General features: G+C 48.6%; 7 protein-coding genes across 11 annotated transcripts; 5 read left to right on the top strand and 2 right to left on the bottom strand.

Annotated features, from left to right (window-relative positions):
* The first annotated feature begins 24 nt into the window (after positions 1 to 24).
* FOIG_01426 (cysteine synthase A) lies at positions 25 to 1,815 on the top strand. 2 transcript variants are annotated; one of them, XM_031198299.1, is made up of 2 exons: positions 25 to 75; positions 148 to 1,815. In XM_031198299.1, exon 2 carries the CDS (start codon positions 236 to 238, stop codon positions 1,571 to 1,573), a length of 1,338 nt encoding a protein of 445 aa, XP_031074066.1. In that variant the 5' UTR covers positions 25 to 75; positions 148 to 235; the 3' UTR covers positions 1,574 to 1,815. The 2 variants fall into 2 exon arrangements, with proteins under 2 accessions (XP_031074066.1, XP_031074065.1); XM_031198298.1 differs by having other exon boundaries at positions 69 to 1,815.
* A 127-nt stretch (positions 1,816 to 1,942) lies between these two features.
* On the top strand, positions 1,943 to 3,361 carry FOIG_01427 (transcription elongation factor S-II). Its single transcript, XM_031198300.1, has 3 exons — positions 1,943 to 2,152; positions 2,354 to 3,127; positions 3,186 to 3,361. Exons 1-3 carry the CDS (start codon positions 2,012 to 2,014, stop codon positions 3,192 to 3,194), a joined length of 924 nt encoding a protein of 307 aa, XP_031074067.1. The 5' UTR covers positions 1,943 to 2,011; the 3' UTR covers positions 3,195 to 3,361.
* A 102-nt stretch (positions 3,362 to 3,463) lies between these two features.
* Positions 3,464 to 6,747, bottom strand: FOIG_01428 (uncharacterized protein). Its single transcript, XM_031198301.1, has 2 exons — positions 5,194 to 6,747; positions 3,464 to 5,147 (listed from the first exon to the last, which is right to left on the bottom strand). Exons 1-2 carry the CDS (start codon positions 6,199 to 6,201, stop codon positions 3,708 to 3,710), a joined length of 2,448 nt encoding a protein of 815 aa, XP_031074068.1. The 5' UTR covers positions 6,202 to 6,747; the 3' UTR covers positions 3,464 to 3,707.
* A 592-nt stretch (positions 6,748 to 7,339) lies between these two features.
* FOIG_01429 (tRNA(His) guanylyltransferase) lies at positions 7,340 to 9,564 on the bottom strand. 2 transcript variants are annotated; one of them, XM_031198302.1, is made up of 8 exons: positions 9,406 to 9,564; positions 9,264 to 9,353; positions 9,085 to 9,216; positions 8,989 to 9,033; positions 8,763 to 8,935; positions 8,628 to 8,716; positions 8,479 to 8,583; positions 7,340 to 8,429 (listed from the first exon to the last, which is right to left on the bottom strand). In XM_031198302.1, exons 1-8 carry the CDS (start codon positions 9,417 to 9,419, stop codon positions 8,211 to 8,213), a joined length of 867 nt encoding a protein of 288 aa, XP_031074069.1. In that variant the 5' UTR covers positions 9,420 to 9,564; the 3' UTR covers positions 7,340 to 8,210. The 2 variants fall into 2 exon arrangements, with proteins under 2 accessions (XP_031074069.1, XP_031074070.1); XM_031198303.1 differs by having other exon boundaries at positions 8,167 to 8,429; positions 9,085 to 9,353; positions 9,406 to 9,531.
* Positions 7,342 to 8,305, top strand: FOIG_01430 (uncharacterized protein). Its single transcript, XM_031198304.1, has one exon. The coding sequence runs from the start codon at positions 7,444 to 7,446 to the stop codon at positions 8,101 to 8,103; it is 660 nt and encodes a 219-aa protein (XP_031074071.1). The 5' UTR covers positions 7,342 to 7,443; the 3' UTR covers positions 8,104 to 8,305.
* Positions 9,565 to 10,087: 523 nt separating the features above from the next.
* FOIG_01431 (uncharacterized protein) lies at positions 10,088 to 11,778 on the top strand. Its single transcript, XM_031198305.1, has 2 exons — positions 10,088 to 10,519; positions 10,565 to 11,778. The coding sequence occupies exons 1-2, from the start codon at positions 10,161 to 10,163 to the stop codon at positions 11,595 to 11,597; spliced, it is 1,392 nt and encodes a 463-aa protein (XP_031074072.1). The 5' UTR covers positions 10,088 to 10,160; the 3' UTR covers positions 11,598 to 11,778.
* A 435-nt stretch (positions 11,779 to 12,213) lies between these two features.
* On the top strand, positions 12,214 to 18,494 carry FOIG_01432 (DNA-directed RNA polymerase II subunit RPB1). 3 transcript variants are annotated; one of them, XM_031198306.1, is made up of 3 exons: positions 12,214 to 13,035; positions 13,089 to 17,956; positions 18,010 to 18,494. In XM_031198306.1, the coding sequence occupies exons 1-3, from the start codon at positions 12,679 to 12,681 to the stop codon at positions 18,038 to 18,040; spliced, it is 5,256 nt and encodes a 1,751-aa protein (XP_031074073.1). In that variant the 5' UTR covers positions 12,214 to 12,678; the 3' UTR covers positions 18,041 to 18,494. The 3 variants fall into 3 exon arrangements, with proteins under 3 accessions (XP_031074073.1, XP_031074075.1, XP_031074074.1); XM_031198308.1 differs by having other exon boundaries at positions 12,214 to 17,956; XM_031198307.1 differs by having other exon boundaries at positions 13,089 to 18,494.
* The last annotated feature ends 480 nt before the right edge of the window (positions 18,495 to 18,974 follow it).

Here is an 18,974-nt window from a genome sequence, read left to right on the forward strand (position 1 = left end):
TGGGAGGTTTATAGCACTGATATACTGAGCTCCACATGACATCACGCACGCACCAGGGTTCATTAATTCTACGTAGTATGTACTCATACCTTATCACTCACTAAGCTTTAGCCAAGATCATTCAAGTTTTAACCTCAACCTCATCAGAAGCGCCCTCAACAATGCAGGCATTCTAGTTCTCCAGTGAATGCCCAATTGATGATTTCATTGGGTACGCCAGCCAAAAACTCCCAAAATGGCGCTCAGCGACCATCCAAAAGCCTACGGCACTGCTGCCGTTGTCTTCGCCTTCACAACTGGCATCCTCGTCACTTTAGGATTCAAGGACTTTTACCCAGATCTTGAACGTCGGTTCCAGCGCAAGAGGCGTGCAAACACGGGTGGTGGCCGAAGATCGAGTCTTTTCTGGGGAGACCCTGTTGAGCTTCAGGATCATGAGTCTCAACCTTCAACATCAACGTCTTACGATGTTGTGAGGAATAGCTTGGTAGATGGCATAGAAGCTACCATCGGTAACACACCTCTTATAAAGATTCAATCCTTATCAGAAGCCACAGGTCGGATCATCATGGCCAAAGCAGAGTTCCTCAATGGCGCTGGAAATTCACCCAAGGATCGTGTTGCGCTTAACATGATTCGAGAAGCAGAATCCAAGGGTCTACTAACACCACATAAGGGTGATACGATCTATGAAGGCACAGTAGGAAGCACGGGTATCTCACTGGCAACTCTTGCCCGAGCGATGGGCTACCGCGCTCATATCTGTATGCCTAGCGATATGGCTCTCGAAAAGTCCGATCTACTCCTCCATCTTGGCGCAACCGTTGAGCGAGTCACTCCCGCACCTATCACAAGTCCCGATCACTTTGTCAATCTGGCTCGAAGGCGTGCGGAAGAACACGCCAGCAAGGCCAAGGATGGCAGTAAGGGTTTCTTCGCAAATCAGTTTGAGTCCGAAGCCAACTGGAAAGCACATTTCAATGCAACGGGTCCCGAAATTTGGCGGCAGACGAATGGCCAGCTGGACGCTTTCGTCGCAGGAGCTGGTACAGGAGGAACAGTCTCTGGCGTGGCAAAGTATCTGAAGGAGGAGCAGAAGGCAACTGCTATCAAAGTCGTTCTCGCCGACCCTCAGGGCAGTGGTCTCTACAACAAAGTCCGCCACGGCGTTATGTACTCTTCGACAGAACGTGAGGGTACAAGACGCAGGCAGCAGGTTGATACTATGGTCGAAGGCATCGGAATCACACGTCTGACTGAGAACTTCGAAGCGGGGCGCGAACTTATCGACGATGCTGTGCGAGTAACAGATGCGCAAGCCTGTCGCATGGCGCGCTGGCTAGTTGAGCACGACGGTATCTTCATCGGCAGCAGTAGCTCTGTCAACTGTGTCGCCGCGGTTGAGGCAGCTATGAGACTTCCTAAGGGGAGTCGTGTTGTTACTATCCTGTGCGACTCTGGAACTAGACATCTAAGCAAGTTCTGGAAGCACATCAAAGAGATGGGACTGGAAAGCGAGGAGGAGGCAACGAATTTGTTTACTGAGCTAGGGATACCCGGTCATGATGAATGAGATGCGAACGAACCGAAAAAATGAGTGGGTTTCATGAAACGAAGCACATGTGTATAATAGTTAATATCCTCAATCGACTCTCGACTTTCCTGTTCCGAAGACTGCCAATGAATGGAAAGCAAAGAACTGTGTATTCCTCAGGGAGCAAGAAAAGTTAAGACTTTAGAAGAGGATGCCAAAATAAACTCAGTAAAGAGTCCCCTAAACTTAGGCTAAATTACCTAAACATTTTTATCGCTTAGAGTCAGGATAGTTAAATGTTCCTGACAAGAGCATGACCGTTTCAGCCACCTCCACGATCTGGGTAAACTCCGGTACAGGAAATAGCCAGGGGCTCACGTGCCATCCATCAGGCATAGGCTGGTGTATGTAAGTTTGCGACAGACCACGCCTCAATTTATCGACTCTTTCCAACCCTTCGCCTCCAAACCCGCAAAAATGCCCATGGACGAACGCGAGCTTGGGCAGCGCATCAAGGCGCTTACAAAGTGCGTTGCTGCGAATGAGCCCCCGGAGAACGCTATCAAGTTGCTCGAGACATTGAAGAAGGATGCTTCTCCCACTGAAGAGATGCTAAGGGTACGTACGCGGATCAGGAAGCGATAGAGAGAGCGCTTTTCTGCGCGCGTTTTGAATATATACACGTCTTGGTTGGTTTGCGCAAATGCATGATCGCATTCCTCGCCTTTCTTTCATCAAAATTGCGACCTCGGCGGATCTATCGGATATTGCACTCTTGATTCCACAGGGACTGTGCTAATACTGAGATCTTCGTCATAGGCTACAAGAGCCGGTGTTTTTGTCGGCAAACTTCGCTCAAATTCCAACAAGGACATCGCCCGTGCCGCCGCCGAACTCGTTAACAAGTGGAAGAAGTTGGTCGAACAAGAAAAGCACTCGAAACTACGTGCAAAGGTCGGCTCAGGATCTCCAGCCCCAGCTCCATCATCAGCGCCCGCGTCATCTCCTGCTCCTCCTCCTCCATCATCAGCCGGTGCCTCTGGGGCCAAGTACAAGGGCGACATCGAGAAGCGAAAATATGAGACCGACAACGTGAACGTCAAGCGCACCGATTCCAGTGTTCGAAACTCATGCATTGGGCTTATCTACAATGGTCTGGCCTATCGATCAACGGCAACCGAGAACGACGTCATTACTAGAGCCGTCGCTGTTGAGCATGCCGCCTATACCAAATTCAAAGGGGAAACGCCTGATTACAAGAAGAAGATCCGATCACTATTCACCAATCTGAAGAACAAGTCCAATCGGGAACTTGGGCGCAGCGTCTTGTCCGGTGAGATCACTGCCGAGAAGTTTGTTATCATGACCGACGACGAGCTCAAGAGCGAGGAGCAGCGCAAGAAGGAGCTTGAACTAGAAAAGGAGAACATGAAGAAGGCTCAAGTACCGATGGCCGAGAAGAGTATCAGCGAGAGTCTGGAGTGTGGTCGCTGTAAGAAGAAGCAGGTCAGCTACACGCAGGCGCAGACCCGAGCTGCTGATGAACCTATGACAACTTTCTGCGAATGCATGGCGTGTGGGCACCGATGGAAGGTAAGTCTTGTCACTTTCAACTAAAGTTCGGCGACATAACTAACGCGGGATACCTCAGTTTTCTTAATAATATACAAGGAGTCTGGAGGATCAGGGATGGAACAATGCTAAACTAGACTAACACTTAGGTAACTTCTGCCTATCAGATTCATCAAGATCCTTCAAGTTCTACAAGTTGCTAGCCTAATTAAGTTCACCTTTATATACCCCATTAATAAAATTAATTGTAATCGATCGTAATCTTATCATAAGCCTTATGTAAGTATACAAACCTTCAGTTCTGGATAAGTGAGTTGCGTCCAAGTCGAGGACGTGTTAGTAAAGGCTTGGGTTATAATTCGAGATCCTAGTTAGAACTTTCAGGATCCTGAGATCATAGTGTAATCTTGTCTATCATGGGCTAGTCTTATGATCATATACTAAGATTATACAGCTCTACTAACATATATGCCCCAGGGGCTTATCGAGATGGTTACAACTCGAAATTTAAAGGACAAATGTAAACTCGGCGTCTCCTACTGTGACCAGATTTGATGATAACTCCATTTGATCCAGTCTTTCTATCAAATAGATTCTGCCCTCATTTTGTACTGTGGTCGCTGTCATAGTTCACCATAGCAATGTGACCATATTCCTCATCATCTGTGAGATTGGACTCGGGCGTCCAGGGTCGTTGCTGTTGCTGATGAGTATCGTGTGAAGATTCAAAACGTCGAGGAAGAGGAGCGTTCACTTCCTTATCGGCTCCAACTGGCCTGCGGGGAATGGCAGGCCTACCTTCCTGTTGAGCTTCAGTAGGGCGTCGGGGCAATGGCGGTCCCGCTTCATCATCCGGTCCTGATGATGGCTGTGCTTGGCTCGCTACAGGCCGTCGGGGCAGCTTTGGTGCTTCTTCTTTCCTGTCCTGAGGAGTCGGTCGTTGAGGAAGCGGCGGGTTCTCATTGCTGGACTGTTGTGGTGACTTTCCCTGGTCTGGAGGCTGTGATGGCGAAACAAGAGCCGGAGGGGAGATGTTTAGTCCATGAAGGTCCTTTTCGATTTGCTCTTGGTTCGGCGACTGAGAACTCTCCTTTCCCTCGACTGTAGTCCCTTCGAAATCGATCAACTCGCCCTCGGCATGACGGTCCTTCATCAAAATCACATCATCCTTTTCGATCTCCGATGTTGTCTTGATTCCAACAAATCCACACTTGTTGAGAATCTCGCCGATGAGGTCGGGATATCGGAGGTGCCCACTGACGGAATCGCTCAAATCGAGGTTCTGAATACCTTCAACCTCTTGGATATTCTGTAAGCCTGAGACTCCCATGGAGAGACTATGAGCCCGGTAGACAAATCCAAGAATCATGTCATTCTCTGAATAGACATTGAAGATCTTTCCAGAGACAACCGTACGAAGGGTACGCCAGTGAGGAGGGGCTGAAGGAGCAGGAGCGCCGATGATGACAACTGAATCAATGAGGCCAAAAGCGTGCCGCTCAGCAAGTGACTGCAAGCAGGCATGAATCGCTGTAGCGCCAAGGGAATATCCGATTAGAGTGACAGGCCGCTCGCCTTGGACTTTGTTGATCAGAGCGTCAGCAAGTAGCTGGCCTGCTTTCCGAGATCGGTTGTGTGCATGACCAAAAGGATTATCAATGTTGGATGCAGCAGCAAGTACCTGGATAGGCCAAAGAGCCGCAAGCAGGGTGGCAAAGGCAGTGCGCTTGATGATCTCGACCTTGAGCTTCTTCCAGGCAAAAGATTCGACCATGCTTCGTAGAGCATGTCCCAAGGCAATGAGAGACTTCATCTCATAGCGCAGAGCGAAGACCTCAGTGTCGTCACCAAGGATACGCCATGGCTTTGTCACATCATCCTCATCGCGAAGCCAGCCGTTGATTCCGATTGTAACACGCAGTCGCCGTTCCTGTGGTTGTGCTTGATCCTGTTCTGCATTAAAGACCTCTCCCCATTCGCCCCTGAGAGGGATGAAGCGGAAGTCCTCAACTTCTTTCGCGTACTTATCCATCATTTCACCCTGCAATGTTAGTCGGGAATGAACAGGATTTTGAAAAGTAACTTACAGTCATCTTTCCTCCATATGCACCAAATAAAGCGCCTACAAGAGCACCATTCATCCAGAAGATACCAAGAAAGCTAGCAACACCTCCCAAGCCCACGCCACCGAGGATACCACCGACAGCTCCAGCGACAAGAGGTGCTGCCAGACCACCAGTGACGCCGATCACAGCTGCACCGGCAACAGAAGCAAGCCCGACTTTCCAGAAACGACTGAACTTGTTCTCTTCTCGGCGCTTGGAAGCTTCGGCCTCGGCAGACATGACCTCCTGCTGCTTATCTTGGTCCTTGGAGGATTCAAGAAGAGTCTTGGCGATTTCCATTTCTTCCTTGATGAGGAAAGTCTGGGGAATCTCCAGAGAGGAAGCAAGATAGAGCGCAAGTGCTCGGGTATGGGCGGAATACTTGCCCGTGGAAAGCAGAAGGAGTAGTATACATGATATAGCCTCTCTTCTGTCGGCAGCAGGGATCGTCGTCAGTCTTGTGGGGATAGGATGATACAAAGCCTGTAGAGAAGCAATATCCTCAGACTTGTCTATCTTATTCTCCCCAAAACTGATGAGATTCTCGCCTTCTTCGGGTGTATCGAGCTTCCTCTTCTCAGCCTCCTGTTGATGTTTGCGCCTTTCCTCCTGAATCTTGTGATCATCCTTGACACGAACAATCTCCTCCAACTTGGGCATGAATTCCTTTTTCCACTCCTTCAAATGCTTTATAGCAGCTTTTTGAATACGTAGTGCCTGCGCCGATGGCTTGTTCGGCTGCTGCTGCTGCTGAGCATTTCGATCAGAGTCATCATTCCTGGGTGTGAACGACCGGTTCTCGTCTCTTGGTGTAGAAGGTCCACTCTCATTTCGAGGGGTTGATAGGACAGGGCCAAGCTCATCGTCGGAAGCTTGAAGTTGATCACTCATGTAAGTAGTGATCTCATCAACGAGCTTGAGGAGGGCTTGGCGACGCGCGGGGTTGAGAGTGATGACGATCTGACGAGGATCCGAACATGTTGGCGCCATTATGATGATACTGACCCCGACGAAACTCCAGATGGGGTTGTTGCTGAGGAAGCTGGTTATGAGCTGGGGGCAGTTGGTTATATAGTACGCGTTGGCTGTGGTGTCAATAAATCATGGCCTGAGCACGGCCCGTGTATATGCAGGATCAAAGATTAAACGCTCAGTTTCAGGCTGAAATTCCTACTTGCTAGGCAGGCAGTGTTGTTGGTTGTGCAATACTGAAACATGCAGTCGTAGGCTCTAGGCTCAGAACTGAACCCCCGAAGCCTGGTGTGAGGTGCAGACGGGTTGTAATTGGTGTGATGTAATCACTGAAGGAGTCGTAATATGCTCAGACCTTCGTCACGTGCGTATGACCAAGAAGATACAGACCTTCTATCCTCAGTTTAATAGAAAGAAATGGAGGATGTTGGTTTGATATACCAGTCTGACCCGAAAATGAATGTGTTTTTAGTAAGTATCGTCTTGGGAGTCCTAGCGCTGGTAATGGGACCTGTAGATCTAACGTCATACATACTACTATTTGGGTAGCATATCTTGGTTATGAGATCAGTTGCATATCTCAGGGGTTGAACTTAGAAGTCAGACAGAACGGGTTACTAGAACAAGGTGCTACACTGAGGATTGTGAAAAGCCAAACATTCCACTTGCGTCAACAAGTACATCCTTCCCCTTTTCGACATCGAAGGTCGAAGATATTGAGCTTTCGGACAACTAGCTCGGAAGAAGTTTGGAAATCGGGACTGCATCTACAATAAGGTTGAATAAAAGCGACAAATGAGTGTGATCATGATGTGAACAATTGTCCAACACTTTAAACCTTACCGTTATGTTCGGTATGTTATATGCGTATATATAAGAATTCCTGTAGTCTTCCGAAGGATATAGGGTAGGCAAAATGGAAATACGACCAGCGCAAACATCCCCTTGAGAGGCCTGGGGCTTTCGAAGAGGATGCCAAAATAAACTCAGTAAAGAGTCTCCTAAGCTTAGGCTAGATTACCTAAATACTTTCGTCACTTTGTTTCAAGGGCATAAGGTTTCTTGCCTTCCCTAGACAACTAGCATTGATAAGACCAATCTAGGCTCCGATAAGCCAGCCCCGCTAAAAAAATTCCCAATCGCAACCCTCGACCGTCTAAGTTTCAAACCTCCAATTCTTTATCCCGTTCCCTCTTTGACAGACACCGGATCAACACCCATATAATTGGTCGCAAGAGAAACCCAATACGGAATCGGACGATGGATGCACATGCGCTGCTCTCCTCCCAAGGCTGGCGAGGCACCGGTCACTCCCTACATAAAACCGACGACTCGATCGGACTTGCGAAACCTCTGCTGCTGAATCGCAAAGACAATACTCGAGGACTGGGTCAGAAGCAACATTTCACTAGCGACCAATGGTGGATGAACGCATTTGATGAGCAACTCAAGGGTATCGATACCTCCAAGGAGGGAAAAGTGGTTCAGACTGTCACAACTGGCAAGCTGAACGCCCTCGAAAAGAATCTCGGCAAATACTCCGTATACACGACCTTCGTACGAGGCGGATTCCTCGAAGGAACAATAGATAAGCTCACAATCAACGACTCGAGCACGGAGTCATCCGAAACCGAATCCAGTGACCAGCAAGAAGGCGACAAGTTTGACAAGGACAAGCCTCGGAAAGAGACCAAGGAGGAGAAGAAAGTCCGAAAAGAAGCAAAGAGGAAGCGGAAGGAAGCGCGGGCCGCGAGAAGGGCCGAGAAAGCAGCGCGCCGAGAGCTCAAGTCCAAGTCGAAAAAGTCTTCCAAATCCTCCAAGTCCTCAGCAGAATCAAGCGACGCAGACGAGGAGAAAAAACGGCGGCGCGCAAAGAAAGAAGAGAAGAGGAGGCAAAGAGCTAAAGAGGCCGGGAAATAGAACATAGAGGGACATGGAAAATCGGAGTTTGAAGGCATATACAGCGAAAGCATATTCACGGAGTTGAGGTTAATGGAAATTTTGGATGATACCCCATAGATGTATATTTACGTCTGTTTTGGAATCTTCCCAGGCTTGTTGGAAAGGAGCCACGGTCTTTGGTTCCAGAAATCGTCCTTGATGATGTCCAAGTGTTCCACCACCACACGAGCTTTGGCTCGGCTCTTCTTGTCCTTCTCCTTCTGTGACTTTGATTGCTCAACGGGCTCTGCTTGAGAGTCGATTGTTTGCATGGTATTGTGAGAGTTTGGGTCCACCAGTTCGTACTGTTGAGTGTCAGTGCCGGTTTGCAGGGAAGTGTAGACCGATACGTACATCGCGGAAGATAACACTCCCCTTTCTGTATATCTCGGGCTCGTTGTTGTAGTTGATGGAAAAGCGGGAGAAGAGTATCTCGTTTTTGTCTGCTGCCAATGTGCGCTGATACAGTCAGCTTGTTCAAGTTCCGCAATATGGCCACCTACCGCCAGAGTACTCTCAGCTTCCTTGTTGTCAAGACCTCCGAGTTGGATCAAAGACCAGAAACATGTGTTATAGAGGTTATTGATGTGGCCTTAAGTTATGTTAGTCGGTGCCATTTATATAGTTGTAAAACCTACAATCTGCTTGTCTCCAGCTCATGTAATCCCGGAGATTTTGAACACTAGGGTAGCACACTGCCCGCCCATCGAAGGATGGTAGTGGAGGAGATAACGGGCTGTCTGGGAAGTGAGTCGACCAAAAGTATACATAATTTGCAGTGAATGTCGAGACGACAGTGCTAACAAGTTTACTAGGAAATGGTAAGTTTTGGACGTAGCATGGGGAGAGTGAGTGTAAACGAACCTGGCTCTTCGATCAAACAAAGTGCATGCCTTGTGAAAGACGAAGCTGTTGGAAGTATTAGTGATACAAAGCCTTGACATGGTTCGTCTTACGAACCTGTATTCATCACTGACGCCGTATGCAATGGTGATTTCTGGTAGCTCAGTTACGACGGCCTTGGCAGCTGTGTTCATAAGATCAAGGGCACGGCGATCATTTGGCTTCTCGAAGCCATACTTAGCACACATTCTATCAATTGTTAGGAGACTCATTAAAAGAGAAAAATTCAACTGTACTTTGTGAACCCTCTTCCATCGACTCGCACCACGATCCATGTGTTGGGTAATAGCGGATCTGGCATCTCAAAGTTACGAACATATTCAAACCTTCAATCATTAGATTAGCGATGATATAGGTACAGGCACTGCGAAGACTCACTTGGAATTCGCCATTTTGCGAGCTTCAATGAGAAGTTGACCGTTAAAAAAGAATGATGGCTGAAATTATATGCGCTGGCTGTGTCTGGAGTCTGGTGTTTGTGACTCAATATGATTTGTTTGAGTGTAACTCGATATGGTGGAGAAGCGAATATTTTATGTACTTCTTGGGGTTAGAGAAATGTTGGAGAGACATGTCATGACACATGTATAAAGTCACGCCCAAGTTCAGGCCTAATAATTTTAAAATGATACTTAAACTCTGAACTCTTAACTATATAGAGATCTCTACAGCCCAGACATGTAGCTATGAATTGATGGATAACTTCGAGGCATTGTATCTATTTATCTTCACCCTCTTCTTGCGCCCCTCAGTGGTAACTACACCTAAAGCTTCGCTCAAGCCTTTGAGCGACAGACAACTACCTACAAGAACAGAAAGCACATACCCCTCATCTACATCTGAGGAATGAATTCATACGAATCCATTTTATGAAAAAAACCCTATAGAAAGACTTTCACTAATCTTACTCTAAGACATAAGTGACCTTGAGGAACAAAGCATCAGCCACATTTTTATTTGCACACCTACCTAGGTCGTGTGGGCCTGCGTCTGTAGCCTTGCAGACTAAGCCCACCTCCAACAACACGGCTGAAGCCAATTTCTAGAGCTTACACAAACACTTTTGTCAATGGAACACGAGCTCTTTATTCTAACTACTATTCTATGACGCCGACTTTCAGTATATCGCTATTATGAATCTCCTACTCTCAGATGACTATCTTCTCCAAGATTACCCCGAACACATCACAAATACGATCCGTTCAGGACATGCGACAACTCTACGTTTTAATCGGCAGGGCGATTACCTTGCTTCGGGCCGAGTCGATGGAACCGTTGTGATTTGGGATCTGGAGACAATGGGAGTCGCGAGGAAACTGAGGGGTCACAATAAGAGCATTACAGTTCTGAGCTGGTCAAGGTGTGGACAGTATCTTCTTACGACCTGCCACGGATGGAAAGCTATCCTTTGGGACCTTCAAGATGGAAAGCGTCTACGTGAGGTTCGTTTTCGCGCGCCTGCGTATATGGCTGAGCTTCACCCATGGAACCAGTAAGGAAGCGCGATCATCTCTTGAGCTTGACTAACTTGAGTCAGCCTTCAATTTGTCGCAGCGCTATACGAAGAGCAGCCAGTCCTAGTCGACATAACCGATCCTGTCGACGTGAAACACATTCTTCCGTCAGCGGCGAAGCGACCGAGTACCGACGATGCAGCACTGCGCGAAAAGCAAGCCAAAGAAGATGCAAAACAAATGACAACTTCTGTGATCTGGAGCACAACTGGAGACCATGTGCTCGCCGGAACCAACAAAGGAAAGCTCAACATCATCGATGCGAAGACATGCGAAATTATTTACTCGGAGAAGATATGTTCGGGTGCCATTACCACCATGCGAATGACTGTATCGGGACGCGAATTATTAGTCAATTCCCAAGACCGAATTATTCGAACTTTCCGCGTACCAAATTTACTGGCCGAGAATCTCGATCTCGATACACTGCAATTACCACTGGAGCACAAGTTCCAGGACGTTGTCAACAGGCTATCATGGAATCACGTCACGTTCAGTGCAACTGGTGAATATGTAGCAGCCTCGACGTATAACAACCACGAGCTGTATGTATGGGAGCGTAATCATGGCAGTCTGGTGTGTATGCTCAAGGACCCAAAAGAAGAACAAGGTGTGATAGAGTGGCATCCCACCCGCGCGCTCTTGGCTGCCTGCGGCCTGGAAACTGGTCGCATATACATATGGTCTGTTGTCAGTCCACAAAAATGGTCGGCGCTGGCGCCTGACTTTGCTGAAGTGGAAGAGAACGTTGAGTACATCGAGCGGGAAGATGACTTTGATATCTATGCGCAAGAAGAGATACACCGACGGCGACTAGATGCTGAAGATGAAGAGGTTGATGTCTTGACCCTGGATCCATCAAAAACTCTGGACGAGGGAGAAAGCTTTCGGATGCCAATTCTGTTTAATCTCGGGGAGAGCGACAGCGAGGACGAATTCATCGCAGTATCAACCGGCACCATGAGACGCAGGAGTCCTGGAGAGGGTCAAAGCGATTTGGAAGAAAAGATGCCCGTTCAAAAAAGCACGGCCGGGAAAAGAGGCCGAAAGCGTTAGACAACAAAGGAGATGATGGGTGGAACATTAACAGCAAAGAACAAAGGGGTCTTGTCGCATTCGGAGGGGCTAGTTAAAGCTGCATGGAATAGGGATGATTGCAAATATACCATTTTCGTCTCAACAATGGGATGAATGAAATAATTTAGCAAAATACATAAAGAATCTATTATGAGATCTGCTTCTCAAGACTCACAAGACTTATCTCAATACACCATGTCTGATAGTGCTTCTGAGTATGCAGTCAGGCCGTGTGTCTTTCTTCTTTCTTATAGCCTCTTGATAGTCCACAGCTTTCATGGAATTTCATGCAAGCTGATTCAAGGATCAAATGCTCAGAATCAATGATTAGGAGCTGTTTCGCCATAGCCTGAGTCACTGCCCGGATCTCTAACGTCAGAGGGCGTGATTGGATCCAATCTCTTAGGGGTACAAGTACCGATACTTTGAATACCCATCTAAAAAGCGCGACTGGCTTTCATTTTACACCAAAAACTCGCTTTTAGTCAGCCCGCGAGAACGTGCAGCAAAGTAGCTCTACTCACGCGTGCAACAAGCCTCAGGCAACACCCTGAGCTCAGGGAGGCCAAAAAGAGCTTAGCGCATAACTGCTGCCAGCCGTTCTCAAGTCCAGAATCTTTCAGGCTTCCCCCGTCCTTCTCGCTTCAACCACGACAAAACTTTGCCTACAACACAAAGTCATCACAGCGCGCGTCGGGCATCGCGCGCATCCCATCGAAACAGCTTAACCTCCGATTACGAACGATCGACGACATCGCCGACCGCGATTTTTCGAGTTTCTGTAACCTACAAGGTGGCGGCGACGGGGGAGACCAGCCTGAGGTTCACCTGAGCCAGTGGCCAGGACAGGCGTTGCTGTTCATCGCCCATCAAGCAATCGCATTTGAGAGAATTTATTATCGACTTTACAGCCTTGCGCGACCAAAAACCTTTTTAATAGCATCTTTTTGCACTTTTCTTCTACTTTTCGCGTTTCTTTGCGTTCCGGCGCGCGTTTGGATCTCTACTCTCGCTTCTCGCTCCTTTCCACTCCACGTCAGAACAATCACATATCGCCACCATGGCTAACCTTTATTTCACCCACTCGAGCGCTCCGCTCAAGACGGTGGAAGAGATTCAGTTCGGTTTGATGTCTCCCGAGGAGATCAAGAACATGAGTGTCTGCCACATTACTTATCCCGAAACGATGGAGGAGAACAAAACAAAGCCTCGTGACGGTGGCCTCAATGACCCGCTTCTCGGATCGATCGATCGACAGTTCCGTTGCAAGACCTGCACCCAAGCAATGGGCGAGTGCCCTGGCCACTTCGGTCACATCGAACTGGCCAAACCTGTCTACCATCCCGGATTTATCAAGAAAGTCAAAAAGATTTTGGAGATTGTCTGCCACAACTGTAGCAAAGTGCTAGCCGATGATGTTGGTCTCGCTATATGACGCTATTTAACTTTTGATGCTAACCGCCTAATCAGAGAGATCCTGAGTTCGTTAACGCCATTAACACTCGAGATCCTAAAGTCCGTTTCAACCGCGTGTGGGAAGTTTGCAAGAAGAAGCGGAGATGTGAGAACGACGAGGCCAAGCAAAAGGATGATGAGTTCGGCACGAAGACTGGTCCTCCGAGAGGGCACGGTGGCTGCGGTAACATGCAGCCCAACGTTCGACAAGCAGCTCTACAACTCAAGGCCGCCTTCGATGAAGTTACAGTCGATGAAGATGGACAGAAGTCGAAGAAGAAGGAGACAACACCCATCACCCCCGAGATGGCTCACAGCATTCTAAGGAGGATTACGGAGGATGATCTTGTCAACATGGGCCTAAACTCCGACTACGCTCGTCCCGAATGGATGGTTCTTACTGTTCTTCCTGTGCCACCACCCCCAGTCCGTCCCAGTATTTCCATGGATGGCACCGGAACTGGTATGCGCAATGAAGATGATTTGACATACAAGCTGGGTGATATTATTCGTGCCAACGGAAATGTCAAGCAAGCTATTCGTGAAGGATCCCCTCAACACATTGCTCGAGACTTTGAGGAACTCCTGCAATATCATGTTGCGACCTACATGGACAATGATATTGCTGGCCAACCTCGTGCTCTACAAAAGAGTGGCCGACCTGTGAAGGCTATTCGTGCACGTCTAAAGGGTAAGGAGGGTCGTCTTCGAGGTAACTTGATGGGTAAGCGTGTCGACTTTTCGGCACGTACTGTCATTACTGGTGATGCCAACCTTTCTCTACACGAGGTCGGTGTCCCTCGCAGTATTGCCAGGACCCTCACCTATCCCGAAACTGTGACACCCTACAACATCGGCAAGCTGCATCAACTTGTCGAGAATGGACCCAACGAACATCCCGGTGCCAAGTATGTTATCCGAGCTGATGGTCAGCGAATCGATTTACGCCATCACCGCCGTGCCGGTGCGATCTCTCTTGAATACGGATGGAAGGTTGAGCGTCATTTGATGACTGGTGACTACATCATCTTCAATCGTCAGCCCTCTCTGCATAAAGAATCTATGATGGGTCATCGTGTTCGCGTCATGCCATACTCAACCTTCCGTCTCAACCTTTCTGTTACTTCTCCTTACAACGCCGATTTCGATGGTGATGAGATGAACCTTCACGTCCCCCAGAGCGAGGAAACGCGCGCTGAGGTTAAAGAGCTTTGTCTAGTTCCCTTGAACATTGTCTCTCCTCAGAAGAACGGTCCTTTGATGGGTATCGTCCAGGACTCTCTGGCTGGTGCCTACAAGCTTTGCCGTCGAGATGTTTTCCTCACAAAGGAGCAAATCATGAACTGTATGCTCTGGGTGCCCAACTGGGACGGTGTCATTCCTCAACCCGCTATCTATAAGCCTCGTCCTCGGTGGACTGGTAAGCAGCTTATCAGCATGGTTATCCCTAAGGAGGTTAGCCTGTTCAACGGTACGGATTCTGGTGAAAACGCCCCTCTTAAGGACGAGGGTCTTCTGATCCAAGCCGGCCAACTGATGTATGGTCTTTTAACTAAGAAGAACATTGGTGCTGCTGCGGGTGGTATTGTGCATATCAGCTACAACGAACTTGGCCCCGAAGGTGCGATGGCTTTCTTAAACGGTGTCCAGCAGGTTGTCACCTACTGGCTTCTCAACAATGGTCATAGCATTGGTATTGGTGATACAATTCCCGATGCGGCGACCATTGCTAAAGTTCAGGTACATATTGATGAGGAAAAGGCTGAAGTTGCTCGCTTGACAGCAATGGCCACAGCGAATGAGCTTGAGGCCCTACCTGGTATGAATGTTCGTGCAACCTTCGAAAACAAGGTCTCCATGGCTCTGAACCAGGCCCGTGATAAGGCTGGTACCACAACACAGAAGAGTTTGAAGGATTCAAACAACGCTGTCACCATGGCTTCCTCAGGTTCCAAGGGTTCATCTATCAATATTTCTCAAATGACTGCGCTTGTTGGTCAGCAAATTGTCGAAGGCAAGCGTATTCCTTTTGGTTTCAAGTATCGCACATTACCTCACTTCACCAAGGACGATTACTCCCCTGAGGCCCGTGGCTTCGTCGAGAACTCTTACCTCCGTGGTCTCACTCCCAGCGAATTTTTCTTCCACGCCATGGCTGGTCGAGAAGGTCTCATTGATACTGCAGTCAAGACTGCCGAAACAGGTTATATCCAGCGACGATTGGTTAAGGCTCTGGAAGATCTTTCTGCCCGTTACGATGGAACTGTCCGAAACTCTCTGGGAGACATTGTTCAGTTCCTCTATGGTGAAGACGGTCTCGATGCCATGATTATTGAGAAACAGAAGTTGGGTATCCTCAATATGTCAAACTCGGCATTTGAAAAGAAGTATCGTCTGGATCTTGCCAACCCCCCGGACTGGTTTAAGCACGACTACGAATTCGGTAACGAATTGACTGGTGATAAGGAATCTATGGAGTATCTCGATCAAGAATGGGAAAAGTTGTTGGCTGATCGCAGACAAGTCCGACAGATCAACAAGGCCAAGGGCAACGAGGAAATGATGCAACTGCCCCTCAACATCACTCGCATCATCGAGTCTGCTAAGCGAGTCTTTAATGTCAAGGCTAATGACCGAAGCAACTTGCGACCGTCGGAAGTTATTCCAGCTGTGCAAAGCTTGTTGGATAGCATGAAGATTGTTCGTGGTACTGATGAAATCTCGATTGAAGCTGACGCAAATGCATCCATTCTCTTCAAGGCCTTGCTTCGCTCTCGCCTGGCCTTCAAGGAGGTGGTCAAGGAGCACCGGTTGAACAAATTAGCTTTCGACCATATTCTGGGTGAACTTCAGAATAGATGGGATCGCGCATTTGTCAACCCTGGTGAAATGGTTGGTGTTCTGGCTGCGCAGTCTATTGGTGAGCCTGCTACTCAGATGACACTGAACACCTTCCATTTCGCTGGTGTGTCGTCCAAGAACGTTACTCTTGGTGTGCCACGTCTCAAGGAAATTCTCAACTTGGCCAAAAACATCAAGACTCCCAGTATGGCTGTGTACCTCAACACACCGCTCGCGAGACAAGAGCAAGCCAAGAAGCTACGAAGTATGGTAGAATACACCAACCTTCGCTCTGTCACTTCGGTGACTGAGATTTACTATGATCCCAACATCACGGAAACAAACATCCCTGAAGATGTGGATATGGTTGAGTCTTACTACATGATCCCGGATGAGAGCGTGGACCCCACTGCCAACCAATCGCGATGGCTTCTACGTATTACTCTGGACCGACAGAAGCTTCTGGATAAGGAGATCAAGATCGATGATGTTGCTCAGCGCATCAAGGAGGAGTATCCTACTGATCTGGCAGTCATTTTCAGTGACAACAACGCCGATGAGCAGGTTATCCGTATTCGAACCCTCCAAACCGGTGACAAGGATGAGGAGGGTGAAGGTGGTATGGAGGAGGATGTCATGCTCAAGCGCCTGGAGGCCCATCTCTTGGATACTCTCACTCTTCGTGGCGTTCCTGGCATTGAACGTGCTTTCCTCACCAAGGGCACCCGACTCACCGAGGGACCTGACGGAGCTTTGCTTGCTATCAAGGATGACCCCCGCTGCACACAGTGGTATCTGGATACCAGCGGTACTGCTCTGCGCGACGTTTTGGCTGTGGACGGCGTCGACGCGACTCGAACATATACCAACGATCTGTATCAAATCGTTGAGGTCTTTGGTATTGAAGCTGCTCGTGCCGCGTTGGCGAAGGAGTTGACCAACGTGTTGGCCTTTGACGGTTCTTATGTCAACCATCGTCACATTGCCCTCCTTGTTGATGTGATGACATACAGAGGCTCCATTTCAGCTGTCACTCGACATGGTATCAACCGAGCTGATACCGGTGCTCTGATGCGTTGTTCTTTCGAGGAGACAGTCGAGATTCTCCTCGAAGCTGCCGCAACAGGTGAATTGGATGATTGCCGTGGTATCTCGGAGAACGTCATGCTTGGTCAGATGGCGCCCATGGGTACCGGTAACTTTGATGTCCTGCTGGATCCCAAGATGCTTGAGACTGTTATTTCTGACAACTCTCGTATGGGCTTGATGGCAGGTATGCCCACCAAGGGCGGAGATGTTGAAGGAGCTGCTACTCCCTACGACACTGGCTCCCCCATGGCTGATTCGGGTTACCTCAGCCTCAGCTCCCCTGCTGCAGGAAACTTCTCCCCTATTCAGGGTGCTGGATCGGAAACACCTGGTGGCTTCACCACTGTTGGTGGCGATCATGGATTTGGTGGTGCTAGCCCCTACAACCGCGGAGCGGCCAGCCCCTTCAGCAGTACATCCCCAACATCGCCATTCAGTTACTCGCCGTCATCACCTAATATGGGATACTCTCCCACATCACCTCTCATCGATGGTGGTGGCATGAGCCGCTATGGACCAACATCTCCTTCCTTCAGCCCATCATCACCATCATTCTCTCCTACCTCGCCGATGTTGCGTCCGACAAGCCCCGCAAGCCCCAACTACAGCCCGACGTCGCCCAGCTACTCGCCCACGTCACCTTCGTCTCCTAGACACTACTCGCCGACATCGCCGGCACAGTTCAACTCTCCCACCTCTCCTAGTTACTCACCGGCGAGCCCCAACTACAGCCCGACATCGCCCAACATTCATGGGGCTGGACCAACCTCACCCTCTTACTCTCCGGCGTCACCTTCATGGTCTCCAACGTCTCCTGAGGCTTATTCCCCAACAAGCCCAAGCTTCCAGAGGAGCCCTGGTGCACAGCAGTCGCCAACCAGCCCAAGCTACTCGCCGACGTCGCCTGCTTTCTCTCCTCGCACGCCGGGTCCAGGAACGTCTGGAAATCAATAGTGAGTTTGGGTCCTTAATAATACTTTAATGACCAGTCACCAACCAAGAACAGCTCTCCCAACTCGCCGTCGAACGAGCGGTAAATTGTGTAGGCAAAATGGTGGTGGGTGTGCTTTCCTATCTGGGTAACAGCAAAAAAAAAGAAAACAACTTGGAATTAGTAGCTTCGAGAATGATGCTAGCAGCAACACAGGCGTTGCATTGCTTTTATGTTATTTAGGTAATCATATGGTGGTAAATGATAGATTTTACTAGTAGAATGCACTAGTACATGCTTTATTATCACCTACATGATTACCTCTATGAAACGGTGGATGTGTTTGCATTTCTTGAGGAGTATTGGGGGCATGGGCCAATACATGAAACCATGGTGAGCCCTGAGGAGATTGACCAGACTTCGAAAGGACAGGTCTTTGTATGCTACATGTATAGACGTTACTTGGCTTGCTTATATAAGATATCATTAATATATATTTGACTTTGGCTTGCCGAAAGGATTTGGGAATGATGAAATTTTGGGGTAGTTGTCTCAGACTTTGGCGAAGAGCCAGATGCTGTTCTACAAATAGCAACATATCATTCGTCATCAAACCATGTAATGTTTTATTTGTGCTCTCAAGTATTTACAAAACTTATCCTAAGCACATCCTAAACTCAAGCGAATTCCTAAAATAGAACTTCTGAAGGCTAGAACAGTAATGGCAGGAGATGAATGACTGGGGTCAACGCCCAGTTAGAGAAAATGTGAATGATAGCATGAGCAAAGGTAAGGCTGCGGTATAGCAGTAGAAGCTTTAGATAAGATATCCTAGAACCAACCAAAGCAGATCGTAAGATTAGTAAATCTTGGAGGTTTGCCCAAAAAGCCCAACTCTCTATTTCGCTTGGATTGATAGGAGATCGAACTCATTCAAGACTGCCAACTAGGGACGGTTTTCAACCCAGGCTCGACGGTGGGGGGCCGTGGACTGAGTGAACAAGACAAAGACCCGAGACGTGTACTGCCTGCGAGATGAA

This window comes from Fusarium odoratissimum (assembly GCF_000260195.1).
Source record: "Fusarium odoratissimum NRRL 54006 unplaced genomic scaffold supercont1.1, whole genome shotgun sequence".
Classification (NCBI taxonomy): Eukaryota; Fungi; Ascomycota; class Sordariomycetes; order Hypocreales; family Nectriaceae; genus Fusarium; species Fusarium odoratissimum.